General features: G+C 50.0%; 1 protein-coding gene across 1 annotated transcript; it reads left to right on the top strand.

Annotated features, from left to right (window-relative positions):
* The first annotated feature begins 5,066 nt into the window (after nucleotides 1–5,066).
* HMGB3 (high mobility group box 3) lies at nucleotides 5,067–8,689 on the top strand. The gene is made up of 5 exons (XM_069747065.1): nucleotides 5,067–5,158; nucleotides 6,464–6,620; nucleotides 6,761–6,900; nucleotides 6,980–7,154; nucleotides 7,249–8,689. Exons 2-5 carry the CDS (start codon nucleotides 6,471–6,473, stop codon nucleotides 7,390–7,392), a joined length of 609 nt encoding a protein of 202 aa, XP_069603166.1. The 5' UTR covers nucleotides 5,067–5,158; nucleotides 6,464–6,470; the 3' UTR covers nucleotides 7,393–8,689.
* The last annotated feature ends 397 nt before the right edge of the window (nucleotides 8,690–9,086 follow it).

The raw sequence follows: 9,086 nt of genomic DNA on the forward strand, positions 1-9,086 counted from the left end.
TACGGGGTCCGAAGAGGGGCGCGCTGGTTCATCTTCAGGAGTGGGCCCTGCCTCATCTTCATCTTCATGAATGATGGGCACTTCTTCTGTCCTGCGGCGTCTGCGTGGCGGTTCCGCAGGGCCGGAGGAGGAAGATGAGGAGGAGGAAGAGGATGAGGAAGAATCAGAAAAATAATGAAAAGTGGGATCCTCTCCCTCGCTATCAGTGTCGGAGGCAAGGAAAGCATATGCCTCCTCCGCTGAATAGCGCTGTTGGGACGAACGGGACGAGCGGGACATTTTTTTTATGAGTATGGTGCTTGGGTGTAATTTATTGGGAACTATGTGTACGTGTGGGGGGATAGTGTTTGGTGCAAACTATTCTTAAAAGAAAAAGCTAAAGGGAAAGAAAAAGTAAAGGGGAGAAAAAAATACCTGTGAAAGGAAAAGTCTAAAACAGCAGGCCCTAGCTCTGATAAGTGAACCGCGTCAAATTTCGGCGCCTGCTGGGTGTACGAACGGGGATGTGGAAAAAACGCCAGGCACGAGAGCTCTAAGTGACACGGTTCACTTATCAGAGTTCGGTGGCTGCTGGGTGTGCGAACGGGGATGTGAAAAGGGAAGGCACAGATTAGACGCGGCGGCTGGGGGAGCGCAAGGGGATGGGGGAAAAAAAAAAAGAAAAGGCACGGATTAGACGCAGCGGCTGGAGGAGCGCACGGAGATGGGGAAAGAAAAAAAAAGAAAAGGGAAGGCACAGATTAGATGCGGCGGCTGGGGGAGCGCAAGGGGATGGGGGAAAAAAAAAAGAAAAGGCACGGATTAGACGCAGCGGCTGGAGGAGCGCACGGAGATGGGGAAAGAAAAAAAAAGAAAAGGGAAGGCACAGATTAGATGCGGCGGCTGGGGGAGCGCAAGGGGATGGGGGAAAAAAAAAGAAAAGGCACGGATTAGACGCAGCGGCTGGAGGAGCGCACGGAGATGGGGAAAGAAAAAAAAAGAAAAGGGAAGGCACAGATTAGATGCGGCGGCTGGGGGAGCGCAAGGGGATGGGGGAAAAAAAAAAGAAAAGGGAAGGCACAGATTAGATGCGGCGGCTGGGGGAGCGCAAGGGGATGGGGGGAAAAAAAAAGAAAAGGCACGGATTAGACGCAGCGGCTGGAGGAGCGCACGGAGATGGGGAAAGAAAAAAAAAAGAAAAGGGAAGGCACAGATTAGACGCGGCAGCTGGGGGAGCGCAAGGGGATGGGGGAAAAAAAAAAAGAAAAGGCACGGATTAGACGCAGCGGCTGGAGGAGCGCACGGAGATGGGGAAAGAAAAAAAAAAAAGAAAAGGGAAGGCACAGATTAGACGCGGCGGCTGGGGGAGCGCACGGGGATGGGGAAAAAAAAGCGAGCACGAGTGTTGATAGGTGAACTGCGTCACCAATCAACGCTCGGCGGCTGCTAAATTTGGGCACGGATACGGCGCAAGGAGGGGGGATGGGAGAAGGGGGGATGGGAGAAGGGGGGATGGAAGAAGGGGGGATGGGAGAAGGGGGGACGGGAGAAGGGGGGATGAATAGAGATCGGGCCGGGATCGGGGTATCAACACTTACGGTTTGTAGTCTCTCTTCTTTCTTCTCTCTTCTTTCTTTAGCTAGAATTGTGGTGTCACAGGCTACTGTGGCACCACAAGTCTCAGCACAGGAGGGGATCTCAAAGCGTGACCGCTCTGAAGGAATCCTCACCAAGTGTGAGGATTCCTTCAGAGCAGTTACACAGGTCAGGGGCAGGTGAGACAGGTCACAGAACGGTCACACCGCTGCTGTGACCTGTGATTGGTGGGATCGATGATCACATCGATCCCACCAATCAAAGAAGGCCCTGGTGACGCTGGTGTTGCTATGCACCAGCCTATGATCGGAGCTCACAGCTCCGATCATAGGCAGGTCACCGGCAGGTGACAGGCAGGTGACAGGCAGGTGACAGGCAGGTGACCGGCAGGTCACCGGCAGGGCACAGCGCGGTCACACCGCTGCTGTGCCCTGTGATTGGCGCGATCGACGATCACATCGATCGCGCCAATCAGACTGGGAACACGGGGCTGCAGAGCGTGCAGGTAGGCAGGACACAGCAGCGGCGGTAACACCGTCGCTGTGTCCTGCGATTGGCGCGATCGATGTGATCGTCGATCGCGCCAATCAGAGTTGAATGCTCCGGAGCCATGGCAGGAGATCCGGAGCCATGGCCCGGGGCTGCAGAGTGCGCAGATAGGGGCAGGGCACAGAGCGGTAACACCGCCGCTGTGCCCTGCGATTGGCGCGATCGATCTATCGCGATCGCGCCAATCCCGGGGGGGTTTGGGCCCATGCCTGGCATTGCCAGGCACTGGCCTAGGATCGAGTACATCGGTACTCGATCCTAGGCTGGGACCTCACTGTTTCAGCCAAATTGATTGGCTGAAACAATGAGAAAGGCTGCGATTGGCTGCTCAGAATTGAGCAGCCAATCACAGCGATCGGGAGGCCGGGGGGGCGGCGACAGGCCCTAGGATGCCGACACCATCTTCCTGCAGGTAAGATGGCGTCGGAATTTTAATGCGATCACTGCGACTTAAGTCGCAGTGTCGCATTAAAGGGCATGACGTACTATTGCGTCCTTGGGAAGTAGGGCCCACCCCACATGGACGCAATAGTACGTCAGATGGCAGAAAGGGGATAAAGATGGCAAATACACAAGTGCAATAATACCGATAAGGCAGCCAGCCTACAATCAGGAATTGGCCGCTTGGTGCACCTGTGCAAACAAATAAAAGTTAGTGGTTGGCTAGTGCAATTGTTTGGAGGCCCTGGACAGGTAAGCATCTCTGCCTGTGTACTGGTGGGTTTTTTTGCACTGCAGGAGTGGCCTGACACAAATCCTGGCTGGAGTAAGATTTGTGGCGTAGTAAAGGCCTCATGAATTTGACAAGTGGTGGTCGCCAAGCCCTCGTCCCTGCTGCACCTATCTTGGCAGAGCTGGGAGAAACTGGGGTGAGAACGACAAAAGACACAAAGTATCAAAGTTCAGCCTACATTTTGGGACTTTTCAAAGCTTTAAAGGGAGTCTGTCACCCCCAAAATCGAAGGTGAGCTAAGCCCACCGCCATCAGGGGCTTATCAACAATATTCTGTAATGCTGTAGATAAGCCCCCGATGTATCCCTGAAAGATGAGAAATAAAGGTTAGATTATACTCGCCCTGGGGCGGTCCCGCTGCGGTCTGGGTCCAATGGGCGTCGCGGTCCGGTCCGGGGCCTCCCATTCTCTTATGATCACGTCCCCTTCTTATCATCTTGCTATGGCGCAGACGTACTGATTTGCCCTGTTGAGGGCAGAGCAAAGTACTGCAGTGCGCAGGGCCTCTCTGACCTTTCCCTGCACAGTGCAGTACTTTGCTCTGCCCTCAACAGGGCAAATCAGTACGTCTGCGCCAGAGCTGCTACAAGAGGAGGACGTCATCCTATGAAGATGGGAGGGACTGGATCGTGACCGCCCCTGGGTGAGTATAATCTAACCTCTATTTCTCATCTTTCAGGTTACATTTGGCGGCTTATCTCCAGCATTTCAGAACACTGTAGTAATGAAGAATCTTGGCCCATGATGCCGGCGGCCGCAGCTCATATACGATTTTGGGGGTGACCGACTCCCTTTAATGGCATTCTATAAATAATAATAATGGCAGAATTGTGATGTGACGGCTTTGATGCATCAGGCCCCAAGTTTTTATGTCTGATTTTGATCTAAATAGTAGAGATTCACCGCACACTCTCAAATGCTGGTTTGCAGACGTGTAATGACACTTTTATTCCAAGAAAATTTTGGCAGACAGAAAATATAACCACAAGCAGTGTAGAAGTGAAGCAAGGTACAACAACCCAACGTTTCGACCCTCCTGGGTCTTAATCATGGGGTTACTTAGTAGGAGATGTCAGAGTAGATAAAGGAAGATGTAGGACCCTTAGATTTAGGGTAACCGAAACTGCTTACGGTGTGGTGTCCTGCGTACTAGAGCGGCGCGTCCGCGTCCTGCTCAGAGTGCGGCTGTCTGATGTCTGATTTTGATCTAAGTCACTGGGCATAACCTGAAGCTTGTGGACCCCAATGTAACCTCTCCAATAGGGCCCCCACTATCAGAGGCCTTTAGAGGGAATCTGTCAGTAGATGTCAGCAGTAGATCTTTATTTTTAATATGTTGGGGTAATATAAAGATGATTATTATGTAGCCATAGGAAGCTGAATACATGACCCCTTGATATCTGTGATCAATGTCTTATCCCAGAGAGCGACGTGTTTATTATATACAAATGAGCTGTTCAGATCTATGGGCCGGACGTAGATCCCCCCAGAATCTGCCTCCGCAGATATGAATGTCATTACTCCGCTACCTATGGCCCGTACAGGCGGCTTGGAGGGTGGATCCTACTGACAGATCCCTTTATATAGGGATCAGGGACCATTGGGGCCCCGTCTGCAGGTTCTTCTATAGTACTGTGCCCTCCTCACTTTCCTGGTCATTATTCTGTGCTTTCCATGCGAATTGTGGGACTACAACTCCCAGCGTGCTGTCAGCTCTGTGGGCATGCTGGGGGTTGTGGCTCCACAATAGCGCCAACCACGTGGCTAATTACTTCCACAGTAAACAGCGTCCATCCCGGGTCCAGTGGCAGAACCCATCGCCTCCACAGGTGAGCCTGACCCTGCAGCTGCACCGCCCGGACATAACGCGCTGCTCGGCTGTGTGGACTCGGGCACGTGTGACTGTACAGTGCGACAAATGTCGCCGCTGCGGGCAGAATGCGCCATGTTTACCGCTCGCGCATACAATGGGCTGAGTGCACACGGCGTGACGTCACCGCCCCCATTCCCACCACAGCACAGCGCTCCACTATCGCCCGCCTGCATCGTCCCCCGGGCGGGGAGGCTTCTTTTTTTTTGTTGTTGAATGAATGACGTAGATTGTATTTCACCCAATGGATGGAGTGGGCGGAGTCGGTATTCATAAGTCTCCTGCCCAATCACAAGGCTGGGAGGTTGTTTTAAACGGGGGAGTGTGCTCCAGCCAATCAGGGCGCTCTCGTAGTAAGCTAGCGCGAGGCTGTGAGGCAGCATTAGTGAGCGGCGTGCACACGGAGGATCACACTACAGCGAACAATACAGGTAGGTCCGGCGGCTGCGGGCCCGGCGCGCCCAGCTCCCCCGGGACCCGGTGTGCCCGTCACCCGCACGGCCGCGTTACAGGCGGTATTATTCCCACATATTCTCAGTCAGGGACGGTTTTGCCGCGGTACCAGTTAACCTCTTGTAGCCCGTGCGCCATTGCTGGAGTCCGGCATTGTGCGGTGCGTGGCGCTGCGGGGGTTAATGAGCGGGCGGCGGGGTTCCGCATAACATGGCTGTCCGGGGGGAAGGGGGCGGTGAGCCGGTGTCCGCTGCCGGTGCTCCCTGCTGTCCCCGCCGGCTCCCCCGCAGGAGGGCACCCAGCGGCTCCGCCTCCTCCCCGGACGCCGCGCTCTCCGGTCGTGTCGGTTTGGCGGCTGTTGGTCCCGCCGCCCGGTCACTTTTTCCGCTGCCGCCAGTAATGGCTGATGACGGCTCTTTGTTATACAGGGGATTGCGCTAAGCCTCAGCGAGGAGGGAGGGGGGGCGCCCCGAAACCCGCCGGTCCCGCCCCTCCGCGGGCGCCCCGCGCTGCCCCGAGCCGCCCGGCTGATAGCCCGCAGTCCGCTCTCTCCATCGCCGTCTCGCTCGGCCCGATCCGAGCCCGTCCCGCCGAGCTATCGGCCGCTGAGTGCGGGGCGGCGCGGCGTGCAGGGAGCGGGGCGGGCGGCTGCTGTCTGCGCTCACAGAGAGAAGCCATCTTAGTGAATGGAGCGGGCGGCGGAGCACACGGCAGCAGCAGCACACGGCCCCGCCGCACCACCGGCCTCCGCCACCGCCGCGCACACGGCGCCCCGCCGCCACCACCCGGCCGCCCGGGGGCGCTGCGCAGCCGCATTTCAGGGGCACTTTCTTTCATGAAGAAGCTTTTCACAAAATGGAAGATGAATTATTGGTGTGTGAGCTGTCGTGTGCTCCCTCCACTACTGCGCCCCCCAGCGGCCGGGTGTATTGTCTGCGCCGTGACCTTGGCTGTGGAGACGGGCAAAGATGGCGGGAGCTCCCTGCCGCTACTTGCGGTTTTTAAAAATAAATATATTTTTTTTTTATGGGACTAAATTTTATTTTAAGTGTATAATAGAAAAAAATACAGATAATTTAATTAAAACGTGCCGAGCAGTTGTGTTAATGTAATGGCTCTGGTGTTTTTTTTTTTTTTTTTTTTTTCCCCTATTTTTCTTTCCTCCCCCTCGAATGCCGTGTCCACAAACAAGCGCTAGTGCCCCCTACAGTATACAGTGGTACTGCACCCTTAGGGGAAAAAAGCGAAAATTGTCTTAACTTTTTTTTTTTTTTTTTCTTCAGACTCAACATGGCTAAAGGTGACCCTAAGAAGCCGAAAGGCAAGATGTCTGCTTATGCCTACTTTGTGCAGACGTGTCGTGAGGAACACAAGAAGAAGAACCCTGAAATACCTGTCAACTTTGCGGAGTTCTCAAAGAAATGTTCTGAAAGATGGAAGGTATGTCTGGTAAAATATATATATATATGTGTTTTTTAATAAAAAAAAATATATATATATTTTTTTTTTTGTTAGACATATTGTAGTTTTTATATGTATGTTGAATTCTAGAATTAAAAAACAAAAAAATCCTTTCACAGATCATGTCTGCAAAAGAAAAGTGCAAATTTGACGACTTGGCAAAAGCCGACAAAGTAAGATATGACCGGGAAATGAAAGACTTTGGACCTGTTAAAGGAGGCAAGAGGAAGAAGGACCCCAATGCACCCAAGAGGCCCCCGTAAGTGCTCTTCTTGGCAGGGCATAGAGGTATTTCTCTTGGGAATGTGACCATAACCTGGATCATCTTTATTTCCTAGGTCTGGATTCTTCCTGTTCTGCTCAGAATTCCGTCCCAAAATCAAATCCACTAATCCTGGCATCTCCATTGGTGACGTGGCCAAAAAGCTGGGCGAGATGTGGAACAACCTGAGTGATGGCGAGAAGCAGCCCTACAACAGCAAGGCCGGCAAGCTGAAGGAGAAGTATGAGAAGGTAAGTCTGGCCTCCGTTACGTCAGGATGAATGTTGGTGTTACAGGGCTACGGATTTACACTTATTTATACTTATAATATTTTTTCTTTTCTAGGATGTTGCTGACTACAAGTCCAAAGGGAAAGTTGATGGTCCTAAAAGTGCTCCTAAAATGGCCCGGAAAAAAGAAGAGGATGAAGATGATGATGAAGACGAGGAGGAGGAAGAGGATGAAGAAGAGGAAGATGACGACGAATGAAGCTGTACATTCTGTTGATGTGAATATCAGAGTAGGGGAACCACCTCTGGCTGCCATCTTTAAGATGGCTGACTGCCCTTTATTAGGCCCAATTGAAGAAAAAAAAAATTTGGTTCTGACATAGTTTCTAAACAAAAAAAAAAAGATGCTCTTGGAGTTGTAACTGGGTTTACATTATGTAGCCGTGTGTGTGAAATGAGCATTCAGAAACTGTATCAAAGTTGTACATATTTCCAAAACATTTTTAAACCAGACAGGCGCTCTAGTGTTCTCCTCACTCTGTGCACTTTGCTGTTGGTGTATCAAAGCATTTAAAAATGTTTCAAGCATTTTTCATATATTTTTTTTTTAATTTAAGGTGTTAATGGTTATTGATTAGATAAAAATCCTGGGTTGTAAACTGTACATATCTAATCTGTAAACTAGACAACTTATGGTGCATATCACTTTTTGTTTTCTATTTTTAAGATGTTGAAACCTCCAGGGTTTAAGACCATCCCTGGTTATTACAATCTGTCCCTTTCTTGGGGTTTCAGCCCAAAGCATGCACACAAGACTTACACACTACATTGGGCATCAACTTGGCTTATATATAGGTTTTTTTTTTTTTTTCTCCCCTTTTTTTTTTTTTTTTTTTTTTTTTTGTATATAGTGAAATAGCATTATGCCGTTTAGTTGTTGAGGAGTTCAGCTGGCATGAGAAGTGTATGGATTTTTTTTTTTTTTCATTAAGTACGATAGGTTTTTAAACAAGTTGTAGCCACATCTTCACTGACTAAAGTGAGGGTCAAGTAAAGTTTTGCAGAGTTGAGAACCATTCTGCGTTTTCATGTTGCATTGTCCTGTGTTTTTTTTTTTTTTATGTTTAGAATGCTGAAATGTTTTTGAAGCGAATAAAACAGTATTACATTTTTTAAGACTGTTCTTGACAGTTCTGTTTTCAGAAGTTTGTGCTCTTCATTACATGGCATTCTGCATCTGAAGTGCAGTGACACATGGTAGGGTAACGATCGGGATGTTTCCTATGTGGTGACGATGGTGTCATGCTACCATCCTAATCTCTCCAGGTTCTAATGACACATTAAACTGAAGTGAAACTTTTAACTCTTGCCATCCGACTAAGAAGTTTTGAGTAGGTTATTGTGCCTTACGCCTCCCTGCATATGTAAAATTGTTCCTGACTGTACGGTCACATGCAATGGTATAATGGACCAATGTAAAAGTTGTAATTGTTAACATACAAATGTTCTAATATTTCCTAGTTTAAAAATGGTATTAAAATGTAATGAGAAATTTCCTTTCAAGTGGTCTTAAACTTGACATGTATCACATTTATTATCCTAATCTAAAATGGGGGTGATGGAAACTGGCAGTTGGACAAGTGTATAAGCAAGTAAAGTATGATGGGGGTGTTTCATATAAACCCAATTCTCCCCCTATTGGCGCCATACATTACTCACATGCAGGTGATGCATGGCAGCAGGTAACTAATGAGCAATGTTTTGGCTGATTTGCTTAGAATCACTTCTAACGGGGATAATCCAGCTCATAAGTAGAGGCACCGGCTCTGTGTAGATGCAGGCCACCTCAATGGGACCCGTGAGCTCTCCTCACCTGTCTATTTGAGCAAATTATTGCATTGCCTCAGGGAAAGAAGACCATCTCCACATTTGGGCGAGTGTTACTCCTCTTGG

The sequence above is a fragment of the Ranitomeya imitator genome, chromosome 2 (genome assembly GCF_032444005.1).
Source record: "Ranitomeya imitator isolate aRanImi1 chromosome 2, aRanImi1.pri, whole genome shotgun sequence".
NCBI lineage: Eukaryota > Metazoa > Chordata > Amphibia > Anura > Dendrobatidae > Ranitomeya > Ranitomeya imitator.

Excerpts from the sequence above, each read along its gene's own strand:
- HMGB3 (XM_069747065.1), top strand. The coding sequence starts at position 6,471 with ATGGCTAAAGGTGACCCTAAGAAGCCGAAAGGCAAGATGTCTGCTTAT. Across the intron at positions 6,621-6,760 it reads AATGTTCTGAAAGATGGAAG|ATCATGTCTGCAAAAGAAAA; the intron begins GTATGTCTGGTA and ends ATCCTTTCACAG. Across the intron at positions 7,155-7,248 it reads TGAAGGAGAAGTATGAGAAG|GATGTTGCTGACTACAAGTC; the intron begins GTAAGTCTGGCC and ends TTTCTTTTCTAG.